This window comes from Sabethes cyaneus, chromosome 3 (genome assembly GCF_943734655.1).
Source record: "Sabethes cyaneus chromosome 3, idSabCyanKW18_F2, whole genome shotgun sequence".
Taxonomy (NCBI): Eukaryota; Metazoa; Arthropoda; class Insecta; order Diptera; family Culicidae; genus Sabethes; species Sabethes cyaneus.
Window position 1 is genome coordinate 23,806,786 of NC_071355.1, and position 14,853 is coordinate 23,821,638.

At 39.7% G+C, this 14,853-nt stretch overlaps 1 protein-coding gene across 1 annotated transcript in view; it reads right to left on the bottom strand.

Annotated features, from left to right (window-relative positions):
- Window positions 1-6,030: 6,030 nt before the first annotated feature.
- The window catches only part of LOC128744753 (zinc finger CCCH domain-containing protein 13), a 273,853-nt gene continuing 265,030 nt past the window's right edge, over window positions 6,031-14,853 (bottom strand). The window contains exon 10 of the mRNA XM_053841966.1: window positions 6,031-9,151. Coding sequence (XP_053697941.1) covers window positions 7,408-9,151 — 1,744 coding nt within the window. The 3' untranslated portion in view covers window positions 6,031-7,407. The remainder of the gene's footprint in view (window positions 9,152-14,853) is intronic.

The window sequence follows — 14,853 nt, forward strand, 5'->3', positions numbered from 1 at the left end:
CTTGCGACTTTCAGCATATAACTTTTAATTTTTGATTTTTTATTATTGTTTTGGTGGTTTGATTTTCATGTTGATTATAACATTGGAACCATTTTTAATTTCCACGTCGTGCAAACTAGTGGAGTTCAAATTAAAGTGTTCAGATTTAAAACGGTCAAACAAACGGGGGTCTACGGTATAATATAACTGAAATGTACCAATTTTACTTCAATTTCAATTTGAATTTTCAGATTAGTGATAAGTCTAAACTAGCGCCTCTGCCCCACCTTCTTTATTATAGTTGAAATTTTAAAGCGTTGGGCCTCACCTTCTGTTTTTGTCTGGATACGCTAGTTCGAACTCCCTTAAAAAACTACAAAGTACAGCCTGAATTCGTTAATTGGGCCACGACTGCACTCTAGCTGATTCGCTAATTGGGCCGACTGACAGTTGTTAGAAATTTCTAAACTCGAAAATTCCATACAATTTTGACATTCAAGTTGTCACATAGCCCAATTAGCGAACACCCAATTAACGAACCGCCCAATTAACGAACCACCAATTAACGAAACTTTGCTGTATACAGCCCTAAGAGTTGTACGAATGGGTGACATAGGACTACATCAGATCATTAGATCAAAGACTAATATAAACTTCATTTCTGGCATTTGTATGTTTATAAGATTCTGTGAGTACCATTGTTTAAGTGAATGTTTAAACGAGAGCGAAATATTCTGATTCAATTCTTCATTGAATGCAATGGTGGCATTGAAAATACGTGGACGGAGGTTCATAAGTACAACGCCTGCAACCATTGAGACATAGATTTTTTTTTTAAAATCACTTGTGTGCATCATAAAGGTTGAAATAGTAATGAATGACCAGCCTCCAGAATATTGTATTAAATATGATTATGCGTAACTTGACATGTTTCAATAATTTTACTTTTACTCGCTTGTGGGCTTCAAAAGTGCCATTGGTTACAAATAACATTAAAGCCAAAGCACGTTCATCGCAAATATGACGTGCCATTCGAATGTTCTTCAGGCAACAGGCAACAATGGCAATGTCCTTCATGGCAACAGAGGCGTAAGTTATTGGCGTCGATTCACTGTCTTTTGCTCCGAGAAGGTGTTACTAGTTTACTTTCACAGCTTACCGCTTATTACATAGCAGAAAATATGACACATACGCAAAAATATCTGTTTTATTTGTATGAGAGTCCTCATCCTCCTACCATAGGGGTGAGGGGTCTCAAACCATCATAAAATAAATTCATGCCTCCATAAACCCCCACATGCCAAATTTGGATCCATTTGCTTGATTAGTTCTCGAGTTATGAGGAAATTTGTGTTTCATTTGTATAGGAACCCCCCTCTTAGAAGGGGAACGGGTCTCAATACACCACAGAAAAAAAAATCTTACCTTTTAAAACCCTCCCATACCAAATTTGGTACCTTTTGATTAATTAGTTCTCGAGTTATGAGGAAATTTGTAAATTGTTTGAATGGTAGCCCCCCTCCTAAAGAGGTGAGGGGTCTAAATTCACCATGCCCAATTTGGTTCCATTTGCTTGATTAGTTCTAGATTTAGGTATGTTTTGTCGACTGTGAAATTTTATATTTATTTTTATCGGCTGTCAGTCTTAATAAATCAGAACAGATTTTGTACTTTCTCCGACGTTTCGACTATATTTTGTAGTCTTTATCAAGGAATTAATACTGTCTGTCTGTTGACAAAGGACAGACAGTATTAAATCCTTGATAAAGACTACAAAACATAGTCGAAACGTCGGAGAAAGTACAAAATATGTTCTGATTTATTAAGACGTTCTAGATTTATGAAAAAATTGAATTTCATTTGTATGGGAGCCCCCCCTCCCTATTAGAAGGGGAAGGGGTCTCAGTACATCATCGAAAAAAATCTTACCTTCTGACACCTCCACATGCCAAATTTGGTTCTATTTGCTTAATTAGTTCTCGAGTTTTGAGGAAATTTATGTTTCATTTGTATAGGAGCCCCCCCTCTTACGCCGTCTATAAAATTGCTCTCTCGCCACTCCATAAAATTGCTGATCATTTTATCTTTCCAACGATACATAAATTGTTCAGTTTCGTTTAGTAGTTTAGTAGTTATTAGCATTTGAAATCTTTCATTCCAACGTTACACTTCCGTTTTCGTTTTCACAAAGTGCTACCCAGTCCCAGATAGTAAACAAAGACGTAGTCCTACGTCAAAAACTATTGATGTTGAGGTGCCCGCTATCGGAAAATTGAACATAAAGCAGCACGTTTCTGGAAATTCTCGCTTAGCCTCGATAAGTTGGGAAATCCACGCTTTAATTTGCGTTGTATGCAAGCTTGCATCAAAGTAGTAACATTTTGCATGCTTATAACTTAAACAATCCTGAATAGATATTTTTTATCATTTATTGCTGTATATAATATTATAAACTTCCACGCCAATTTTTCAAAATATTTAAAATAATTCTTCATACCTTCATATAAATCATATGTTCGTACTAAAAAGGATGATCTTTGCTAATTGATAAAACTGTTTGGAATTTAGGTTTTCTTCTCGGCTTCCGTTGGCTTGAATGTTCGGCAATGCACCATCTTGGGCAATGGTAACCACATACAGAAGTTTATTCAATTGTTTGTCGTTACGGATGGCCAGCTGCAAATGACATAGGATGATTCTTGCAGTCTTATTGGCACGAGCGGCATAACCTCAGCACGACTTGAGCGGAGTTGTGCGATTTTGCGTACCTAACTTTGCCTCTTTTGCCATATGCACGCATGTTGTAATGTCGCGCGAATTTTCGACTCCTGTTCAGAGCAATAATCAATGAGAAGGTGCAGCTACGTAAGTAAGTTAAATGGCACGGCTTGCTGCTGGCAGCGTTATCAGTTTCTGTGAAATGGGTAGATGCAAAGTACCGTCAGCATCAGCGAAAAAGCCGCAAAGAGGACAGGTCAAAATATATCACCAAAGAAGATACTTGGAAGAAGGCGTACAAAATTGCTGAAGCTTTCCATTTGGTTCATTACAACAAAGGTTCGACAATCACCTTTCGCGGGGTTCAAACCTCTGTGTGTTTATTGTGGTGAATTGGCTAAGCGCGCAGTTTCTCAGGCTGTACAAAGCATGAGAGTTATGATAATCACACAATCAGTCCTTTCTAGGGCCAACTTATAATAATAGATGAATTTATTGATTTTCTTGCCCGTCTCAAATTATAATGTTAATACCGTGAAAGCGCCAGTTACAGAGAATTTTCGTTAATTTCTAGAAATTGAAATTAATAAATCACTTAATTCTTTGTATACAGTTACATTTTCGCCCCAGAAACCTATCAGTAAATTGGAAAGTTTTTGGCTCAACACACTGAAATCGTCGAAAATGCGACCCAGTGCATGGAAACTGGTATTTTCATAAATTTCATCATTTTGTAAAGCATTTGAAATTTTCTCATATGCTACTGTGGAAAGATTGATTTGGCAGTAAGAACCGCAGTCATATAATTCCGCTTATGTTTGCTGTAAGTACGGTCATAGTCAAAAGCGTACATAGAAAATGATGCTCTTAATAATCCTAGCCAACTATAAGTTGAATTGGAAAATTCGTGGGGTACATCGGTCGGCTAAAAATTGCCATTGAACACCTTTGGATACTTTTGTGATAAGAAAATTCATTCGATGAATGAAGAAAACAGTTTTCGCACGTTTCGGATTTGAAAATTTCTCAATTTATTTTGTTTGCTGCTTGTGATCGGCGATCTCTACCGAAAACCGTCCATCACAAAAAGTATACAATTTGAATTTCGGCGATCGACTTAGTGCAACAATTTATTTTGAGAATTATTGCTTCAATTGATTTATTAATATTTTTTGAAACGTTGGTTCTACAATTGATGAAGGGACGGTAGGGGAAAGTAATGCAAATTTTTTGGAATGGAGAGGAAAGAGCGGAATGGTGAAGGGGTTATTGGTAGCTACGCTTGACAAGCAGTCATTGTGATTCCTACCTATTGTCCAATACTGGAAGGTGCATGGGTGGAAACAAGCTATAATCTGAGATTATAACCGGATTTGAACCCACAACACGCGCCAGGGCATGTGGCATGCTGGTACTCATGTACCTTGTAACCACAGAGGCGCTGGACAAAAGGAGACTGCACAACTCCCTTACTGAGGTAGCGACGTATCTGGTTGGGTTATTTTTAGACACAAATTGTGCCTCTTCCTCCTGTAGACTGTAGAAACCACCGACCGAGAAGTTTTAATTAAACTTGTTTTTACTGACAGGACAACGACACTATGCAGGCCCTTGCGACTTACAAGATACTACGCGGGACGTGGGACGCGTTATTAATATTTTTTTGAAACGGTGGTTCTACAATTGATGAAGAGACGGAGGCAAAGTTAGGTACGGAGAAACGCACAACTTCGCTCAAGTCGTGCTGATCTACAGTTTCCAGGAAACCGTATCCACCGTTCCCTGTATACAGACACTGAGGAAGCCTGCAAGTTGTAGGCGAAATGCGTATCTGTCGTGAATAAAACATACATAGTAGAATTAAATTGGATAAGTTTTCTTCTTTTTTAATATTAGGTTTCCTATTTTACTAAGACTCTCCAAAAACTTCAGTCAACCGGTAAATATATTTAGCATCCGGGTAAAAGTCTGCAAATATGCATAAATATATTTAATAAATTTAAAGTGATTTGCCCCGTGGGAGATTCCCATAGTAAATCTGGCGAATGTCGGAGAGTACGGTGGGCTGGTTGCCGGATGACTGTGCAGTGAGTGAAATCTATTCTCTTCAAGACCTCCATCGTTATTCTGCTACAAAGTGCTCTCCCAAAACTTGAAGCAGAATTTTTGGCTACTACGTATTAAATTTTTACTCTTCGACAAATCCTCCTGAAATGTTAAGAGTGCCCACGTTCCCACGCAGCGTGTTTTCGTGGATTTTAAGGCCGCATACGATACAGTCGCGCGCAAAGAGCTGCCATCTGCCATAGCCCCAATGCACGAGAACGGTTTACCGGACAAACTGACGTAACTGATGAAAGCTATCCTGTAGTAAGTGATGTGCTACGAGCGTATTTCGGGGACACTCTCCAGTGCTTTCGAATCACGCAGAAGGTTGTGGCATTGTATCATGTTATTTAACATCGCCATTAAAAGTATGATCCGGTGAGTGGACATCGAAAAAGGAGATCCTAATTAAAAGTAGCAAACTTGTAGCCTTTGCAGACAACCTTGACATCATTGCTAGCGACTGTGGGATGGCAGACAGAGGCAATCTACGTCAGGTTTAAAAGGGTGAGTAGAAGGTGGCCCAATCCATCGAAAAACAAATATCCTATGGTAAGAAGGTTCGCCTCCCAAAAAGATCAAGCCATTGTAAAACGTAAAAACATCGCAATAAAGCATTAGGTGAGAAGGGTGGTTAGCAAATTGGTTTCCAACAATAAAAATTGTGTGCATTTTTGTGTAATTGATATTACAGTCGATTCGGAATTCCACAGTCAACACACAGCGGAAGGTCATCTAGAGAACCATTTTTAACTGATTAGTTAAAGTTTTCAGCTCGTACAGATTAACTGAGAGCGAGGAACGTTGGCCTCCCGATGACTCCAGGGGTAGAGAAACCTTGTGTAGGCAACAAACGGTAATACCGTAGGAGTCTCTAATGTGTCTCACTCCTCGGTCCTTTATTGTTCCATATTCCTCCTGCAACTTAACATGCTTGGTGCTAAAGCCGCGGTTTCGAGCTATGAATTGACATCCATTTTAGATGATCGTAGCTTCTTACCAACAAGACAAATTCGGTATACAAACTTCACGACAGTTTTTTTTCGATCCTGAGATTCAACTGTCTTCAACGTTGCCTGCTTGAAAAATTTATACATGAGCAAAGCATCGTTAAACAAATAGTTTTGAGCGTTGTAAAGGTGTTGGGGTTTGTAAAGATTCATCCGGTTTTTCAAAAAATAAATGTAAATCGAAAAATAGTTGAGTAAAATAACTTTATTTCCACTTAATCGTAGTTACAATATTGTTTGCTTTCTTATAAACAGGGCATAAATTATACGAGAAAACTCAAACGTAAGAAATCTAAAACCTATCTGTTAGAAAGAACTCGAAAGGTAATGTACACTGTTCTTCAACAGAAAAAAAGACCTGGTAGAAATAATATCGCTTTCTTTCGCAAACTTACAAACGGTACATCTGCGTGGAAACCAAAACTCTAAGGGCACAAAAATGGGTCCGCCTGTGTCTTGACTCTGTGAAATCTTTCATTCTATTGTGTGCGACGGATTGTCTACACACAGGCTCGGGGTCCGCTCGGTTCGGTTTCTCGTTTTCGATTGGCACTTTCGGGCTATTTTTTTCTCTCAGTGTTTTTTTCTTCTAACCACTGACATGTCTTAAGCTTCGCTTACTTTAACTACATTATCACTAATGGTAATTGTAAAAACTAGATTTTTTTTCGTATTATTTCATTTGGGGAGGGCAACCCGTTCGGACGTTATTATTATTATTATTATTATTATTTAACAGTGCACTACTGATGACTAACTGATGAGGAGGAGGGGATTAAGTAGCTAGTTAGGTATAAGTGTAATAAAAATAAACAATTTTTAACGATCAAAAATGAAAACACCTCAACCGAAGAAGTACAATAGAAGTACGCGTAACGTAGACTGGTTTTAGACTAAAACTTTAAGTGTTTTTCTTTTACTTCCTTACAGAACTAAGCACCAAAACTTCATGCTAATCGATTTCTAACCGATCGATGGCTGTCTCCTAATTGGATTAGACTGCAAAACGAAATTAAAAACAAATAAAAAATAAAAATAAAAATAGAACAAACGATAAAAATCTGTTTTCGCTAAACTCAACATTCGAATAACAATAGGGCTATCGACTAAACTTAAACTGTATTCTCTAACATATTGTTCTACTATAATGGTTATTTTTAAGAAAAATTGAGCTCTGTTAGATTGTTTCCTGTGTGACTGTGAGTGAGTGAGGGTGTGTGTGTGTTTGTTCAACTTTTTGGACTTCGGAGTTTCACTTTTCAGTAGGTCTACTATCCGGTTCGTTGGTGGTACGATTTTTCACGTTTCTTTCGTTTGTTTGTTTTGTTGAGACTGCGATGAAAAGTTTCCGGAATGGTTCAATTCGGGTTTTTGTCAGTGTACGCGTGTACTTTTCTGTGTGTGTTGTAGGGATTAACCTCAATCTTTACGCCAGCGATAAAGATTGTCTAACCTCGGGATTGTGGAGTACATTGTATGAGCTTGAATTGTTATGTGTGTGTGAGTTGTGACTATGCATTTGGTTGGATTGGTGTCTGGTGTGGGATTCGCTCTTGTGTTCAATTTCTAAATCTAAATAATAAAATTGGAATTTTTATTTCTGACTTTGCATGGTAGATTCCGTTCCCCAAAGGTCATACCAGGGACCGTATGCCTTTCCATCGGACGCCGAAGATTTCGTCGACTTCCGTTTCTGGTTTCCGTTGTTGTTCACCTTCGCGCTGATCCTCGTTTCCTGCTCCGACTCGTACTTCATCGAATCCATGATCGGTCCGGCACTGTTTGCCTTGGAGAGTTTCGATCTACGTTCCCTGGGTTCTTCCATCATTTCATCCTCGATCATCATCATAGCTTCATCCTCATCGACGGCCGTCCCACGGAAGGTGGAGAAGGTCATTTTTTCCTCCTGCTTCTTGGACCCATCCATTCGGCTCGCTTCGCCGTTGCTCTTGCGGTTGTCACGAACCTTCTCGCCTCGGTTCTTTCGCATCATCATGTCGGCTGCCGAGACCAGATGATCGTCAACCACGATGCAATCGTACGGATCCGAACTGGACGAGTTCCGCTCGGTGTCCGTTCCACTCGAGTAGTACTGCTTCAGTATTTCTTTCCTGCGAACGGTTTTCATCAGCATCATGTCGTCCATCATGCCGTCGTCGTCGTAAAAGCTGGCGTCCTGAATCATGATCGAGTCCCCGGGAATGATGGCGAAATCATCGAAGTGCTGGTCCTGGTAGTACTTGTTCAGCGCGTTGTTGTTCCGGTTTTTGCTACTCTCTCGCTCGTTGGTTCTGTACTTTTCCTTACTCTTCGACATAACCTGCATCGAGTCTCCGTATATTTGTTCATCGTGTTCCAATCGGTTGTTGTAGTTGTTTCGGTTGTTATTCGAGTCATTCTTATTAGCTTTAGATGGTTTTCGATCTGATTCATCGTGGCGACGATCGCGTTCATGCCGATCTTGACGGTCCTGTCGTTCCTGTCGTTCTTGTCGTTCCTGTCGTTCCTGCCGTTCCTGACGATCTTGCCGCTCCTGTCTGGATTGATTTGCCTTTTTCGATTGCTGTTGATTCATTTCGTCCAGCTTAGAAATCCTTTTGTCGATGTCAGACTTGGTAATTGGGAATTTTTCCTGCTCTGCCGCGACGGCAATACTGTGTGGTCGTTGCTGTTGTTCTCTCATCCGATCGCGTTGCTGCTCACGCTCTCGCTGCTGCCGTTCGATTTCCTGTTCCCGATCGCGGTCTCGCTCGCGCTCCCGTTCTCGCTCTCGTTCTCGTTCACGGTTCCTCATCAGGGTGGCACTCTCAACATTCCTGGCATTCTCCTTCTTGCGAGCTTCCTCAACTTCCTTTGCCGCAATCATTTCCTTCTGCTTCTGCTTTTCCATTTGTTCCTTCTTGCGCATGTTTCGCTTCAACGTCGCTTCCTTCTTTTCCATCTCGCGTTTTTCCTTCCCAGTCGGAATGATGTCATTGTGCTTCCACATGGCCATCCCCTCCAGGATGTGATCCTGCGATTTCGAAAACTTCCAGAACGATTTCGTTCGCTTAATCTTCTGCGAATCGCTCTGGTTGGTGTTGTTACCTTCGGACATTCGCGTACGCGAACGGTAGGCATACTCCAGCGTGCCGCTGTTGCTGTCGGCAATGTTTCCGAAGCTGTTGGCCTGTCGCATGTTCGGATGCTGCCGACGGGACGGCACAATGGTACCGTAGATGTCGTCATCGTCGTTGTCGCCGTTCGATCCAACGTAGCGACGGTGCGGTGAACGCTGATCGCTCAAATCTCGCTCCATTGAGTGCGGTGACGAGAGGTTCTTCTCCGAGCGGGAGGAGCTTGAAAGATTAATGGAAAAATTGGGTGATTATGGGACGACCTCGTCTAAAATATGTTTTTAGTCTATTACCGTTTTGTTAGAACTTGTCTAAAGACTAGTGAAGCACTCAGGTTAGTAGATGTTAGTTGTTAGTACCTATCCAATAGACGTTATCACTAATGGTAAAGTAGTAAAACTTATTGTAGAGTCCGCTACCACTTTGAAACACGCCCGCGATAAATTTTTCAATGACATATTCCTCCTGTAAAATTCATTTCCCGTAATAGGCCTTGCTCTGTTATTGCTATGAGTTTAATTTGTTCAATAGAGATTGTCATTTCTTAGTCAATCACAAAGCAAGATAGACTGTTTCAGTTACTCCAAAATAGGTACTAGTAGGTTAATGCTACAACAATCGGCGACAAGTGAAAAATGTGGAAGCATATAATATTATAAATTATAAATCGCAGAATGTTCCAGCCTGAAGAAAATGGCTGATACGGATCTGAAGAACGCGATTCTGCAGCTCAGCAAGCTTACCGCGAAGCAGCAGGAGCTCAGATCCTGGAACCAGCATCTCAGAATCTGGAGAACCGTTTTAAATACGATCCGGACGCATGAGTTTTTTTCTCCGGTTGGTATGCGAGATACGAGGACGTTTTCATGAAGGAGGGCAAAATCCCGGATGCTACCGTCTGAGTGAGATTGCTTAGGATACCGTGAGATCCGTTTCGTCTGTGGACTCCAATAACATGATGCAGACATTCGAGCCAGATTGATAAAAACGCAGTAACACGGGACTCAGGTGAACCTTGTGGAAGAAGGTCTGTGCGTGGCCAACCTCCAGTAGGACACACTAATGGTGGAGAGCAAATTAACACACACGTCAACATTGTTTCCCGCAACTACAAGAATCCTGCCACGAAAAAGAGCCAAAAGTGCCCAAAACACCCTGGTTTGGAATTGCGGTGGCCAGCATTATGTCTGTGAGTGTCCGTTAGCTTCACCCACCTGCTCCAGATGCTTCAGAGATATTGTTCCAGCAGCAAACCCGGCCCATTGAAGCTATTAAAATCCAAAGAGAACCAAACGAGTAGCTTTTTCACGGTTTGCTAGATCCGAAACAAGCGGAATTTCGTTCCGGTTATGTTTAATGCTAGGACAGGACATGACACATTGTATCGCAAAAGAGCCAATTTGCTGTCAAAAAAGAGCCAGCTTCCTGATTGGCTGATTTCATGCGTGCAACTGTAGAAACAAAAATTCACAAGGGAAGCGCAAAAGTGTTGCTGGAAACCACAGCAAATCCTGAAACAATCAAGTTTATCACGTTACTAGGTTTTTAAGAGTTTGTTTATCGTGACGTGTTAACATAAAACAAACTAAATCGAAATGTAAGTATTATTCGATCAGATTGGGTCTATTTTTGTGTAATTAGTGATCAACTAGGACAAGTGGCTTCTATCATAAACTGCAGCTGTATTCTTGGAAACACTTTTCGCTTGCCGTAGTAAATTTTGAAAGGGAATCGCCAAAACAAAAACAAGAAGACGAAGAAGTCACATGTCATGTCCTGTCCTAGGTTCAATGGTGTAACAGTAAAGCTTCAACATGACTCGGCGTCCGACATCATCATCATTTCGAACAAAACATGGTTCAGGGTTCAGCACCGGACAGCCACTCAGTGAACCGACGATAGATTCTGTAGTCACAACTTCTGAGTTTCGAGTTACAGACCAAGATCACCATCGGTGACGTCACCAAAACTGGTCGCATCTTCATCCCGGACTACGCTGAACTCAACGTATTGGGAATCGAGATTATGAATCTTTTCCATCTGTGGTCAGTGCCGATCAGCAGCCTAGTCAACGTCAACGCCATCCAACAAATGCAAGATCGGTTTATCAACCATTTCAAGCACCAAATCCCGGTTAGTTTTTCAAAGCACGCTGTGTAAGTGCACGAAGGCGCACGTGAAGCTGTACCTGCAGCCCGACACACTTCCTATCTACTGTCCAAAACGACACTGCACTGACTTAAGGTGAAATTGGTCGTCATCAATTCTGCCAATTCCAAAAGCGGTTTTTTTGTTCGAAACCAAAATTCTGTCCATGAAAATATATTCGCTGTGTTCAGATTGGCAAGAAGAATGCAGTATTTACATTTTCATGAATAGAATCCAGCTTTTGGGCCCAAAAACTGCTTCCGAAATCGGGCTCTTGAACGAAAAGTTAATGATTGCTAGTTTCCCGTTAAGCAGACGCTGAATTCGGAAGCCTCCAGAAAAACGGCATCATTTCTCCAGTTCAGTTCTCGTTCTGGGCAGCTCCAACAATCGTCGTTCGAAAGTCGTACTAGATGTCCCGTTTTTCACCCCTTTCTTGAGTGCAGATTTTCCTCTGGTCCAATTTTCGTCTTTTTGGCACCGTTTTTTCTCGTTTTCGCTTTTTATCTTTTTTCGGTATTGTATTTCGTTTTTTAACTTCTTTTCTATACCTGTTTTCGTCTATACCATTCTTGCTACTATGGCCTGCTTGTTCTCCGTTTCTATCATGTTTTGTTTTCTTTTCCGTTTATTTTCAGTTCGGTATTCCCTTTTCCTCTGTTCTCATTATTCCATTTTCGTGCTAATACTATTTATCCTGTTCTATTTTGTTCTCCTGTTCTCTCCCATGTTGTCCCGTGTTTTAGTTTTCTGTCTGGTTTATCGTAATTTTCTTCGTTTTCTTTGTGGTTTGCTTCTTCTGTTCTGCTATCATTTTTCTTCTTTTTTCATCGATTGTTTATTGTTTTCTGTCCAGTCTTCTCATGTTTTGCCTCGTTCTTCTTCTTTTTCTCTCGCGTGTTTTTCGATTCAAGGTCCGCTCCAAAAAGAAGCCAAAAAAAAAGAAATAAACTAGACAGAAGGAGAAATAATGGAAAAGAGCGCGAAGGAAAGAGGAAAACCGGCACGTAAGAAACAACAACGAAAGAAGAAACGTGACAATGGAAGGGAAAATGGGACATAAATAAAGTGAAAACGAAGAACCCTGGAGAGAAAAGAAGAAGAACAAGGCAAAACATGACGAGACTGGACAGAAAAAGTTAAAGAACGAATGAGAAAAGCAGAAAACTAGCAGAACAGACGGAAAAACGAAGAAACTATGGATAAACTGGACAGAAAAGGAGAATAACAGGACCAAAACGGAAAAACGAGATAGAAAAAATGGAGAAGAAAATAAGAAGGAGCAGGAAAATAGAGAAATATGAAACGAAAAGAAGGGAAAATGAAGAAAAAATAAAAACGAAAGATAAAAAGTATATACGAAAAAGAAAGACAGAACGTGACAGTAAAGGAGGAAAAGCAGGACATAGTAGCAAGAAAAAGAAAACAACGGGGAAAAAAAGAAAAAAAACGAGACTAGAAAGGGAAGACGGAACAGAAAATAAGAGAGAACGAAATGGGAAAGAAGAGTAACGAGAAAGAAAATATGAACGAAGGAAACGAGAAAAGAGGTCAAACGGCATATAAAAGAAGAAAGATGGGGCAAAAACGTGCAAATGGGACTGAAAAAGAACAAAAGAAACGAAGCACACGGAAGAGAAACGAAGGAGAATAAGATAAAACATGAGGAGAGTGGACACAAAAATATAATGAACGGATGAGAAAAGAAGAAAACAGCAGAACAGAAGGAAAAGCGAAGAACATATGGATAAACTGGACATAAAAGGATAAAAAAAGGGAAAAAACGGGATAGAAAGAGGAAAAGAAAATGAAGAATTCCCAGGAGCAGGAAAATGGAAAAACAAGGAAGGAAAAGAGGGAAAAAAGAAGAAAAAACGAAAATGGAAGAAAAAAAAGGATATACGGAAAAGAAAAACAAAATGCGACAGCAAAGGAGGAAAAGCAGGACATAGTAGCAAGAACGGAACAGACGAAAACGAAAACAGGGATAGAAAGGGAATCAAAAAGCGAAGAAAGAGGTAAGCCAAAGAGTAGAAATGGAACAGAAAATAACAATAAACGAGACAGAAAAAGAGGAAAAACTAACCCTGAAAACGAGGAAAAACCGAAGAAAATAAACGTAAAATGGAACAGAGGAAAATCTGAACTCAGGAAAATGGCGAAAATTGGGACAGGAAAAAGTAACAAAGAAAAAGGAAACAGCGGGAAAAAAGAAAAACGAGAAAAAAAGAGAAAAAACGAGACTAGAAAGGGCATATAAAATTAGAAAGATGGGACAAAAATGTGAAAATGAGACTGGAAAAGAAGGAAAAGAAAACAAGGAAAAGCGATTAAAAAAAAAATAAAAAGGAAGAGAAAAATATGAACCGGAAATAAAGAGGGAAACCAGTGAGAAAAGGGTAAAAAAGAGAGCCAAACATAGAAATAACATGACAGAAAAGATGGAAAAACTTGGGGGACCCAAAAGAGGAAACACGAAAAACGGGAAGGAAAAGGGATAAAAAAATGGAAATAGAATAGAATAGAAAAACATAAAAATCAGAAACGAAAAAGAGGGAAAAAAGAGAAAAGTCGAAAAATGGGGGAGAAATAAAATACGAGTGAAAAACATAAGGAAAAACGTAAGGACTAAAGATAAGAGAAAATGGAACAGGAAACGAAGAAAAACAAAACTTGAAGCGGAAAGCATAAGTCAGAAAATAGGATAATGAGAGTTAAAAAGAAAAAAAAAATGGAAGGCAAACGAAAGCAAAACACCAAAAAACTGTCACAGAAGAAGAGAAAACGAAAGGAAATGTGGAAAAACTGGACTCGAAAATAAAACTAAAACGGAATAAAAAAGAGGTAAAACATGTGAAAGAGTAAGTCGAAAAATGTCAATTCTAGTTTAAAGTAAACCTTGGTGTGTAATTTCGTATCAAATCCAATTTAAATCTAATTTATATCAAATTTCAAGTCCAATTCCAGTTTAAAGTTCAAATTTGAGCTTGATTTAAATTCCATTTCCAATTTCAGGGGGTCAATCCCTGCGTAGTGGTTAGCATTCACGCCTCTCATGCCGAGAACCCGGGTTCAAATCCCCACCCCACAGAAGTCACGAATGACCTAAAAGTGTTAAAGTGACTATAATATAAAAAAACAAAAATTTCCAATTTGAAACAAAGATTTCAAATTCCGTTTTAAGTGTGGTTTCTTGTCTGATTTAAAGTAAAACTTCCAGTCCATATAACTCTAAATTTAAGTCCAATTTCTATTCCAATTTTTGAGTTCAATTTCCAAGCCCAAATTTGTTCAAATTCAAGTCTAAGTTAATGTACTATGTCAAAGTTTCTAGTCCAACTTTAATTCTAATTTCTAACCCAGATCCAAGTCTAATTCTTAGTCCAATTTCAAATTTGATTTTAAATCTAATTGCATCCGAATGTTGAAAGTTTTCAACCTAATCGGCCGGTATTTTTGTGATACATTCGCCTTCCGCGAATAATAGATTCGCCATCCTAGCATTACTTCATCTTACCAGACCAAAACATTCTTCTAAAATGCCGCGTGCCTCACCTTTTGTTTATGTCTGGGCACGCCAATGATGGTGACCGACATTCCTAGAGTCAAGCCATACTTGGAAGACATCCTCAAGGCTGGTCACACCAGGCAGGGACACGATCTCTATGCTATTCTCAAAAGTGTGCATAAGTATGGTTTTCACTTACGCTACGAAAAATATCGTTTTGCGCTCCCTCAGATCGAGTTCCTGGGACACATCGTGAACAAGGACGGTA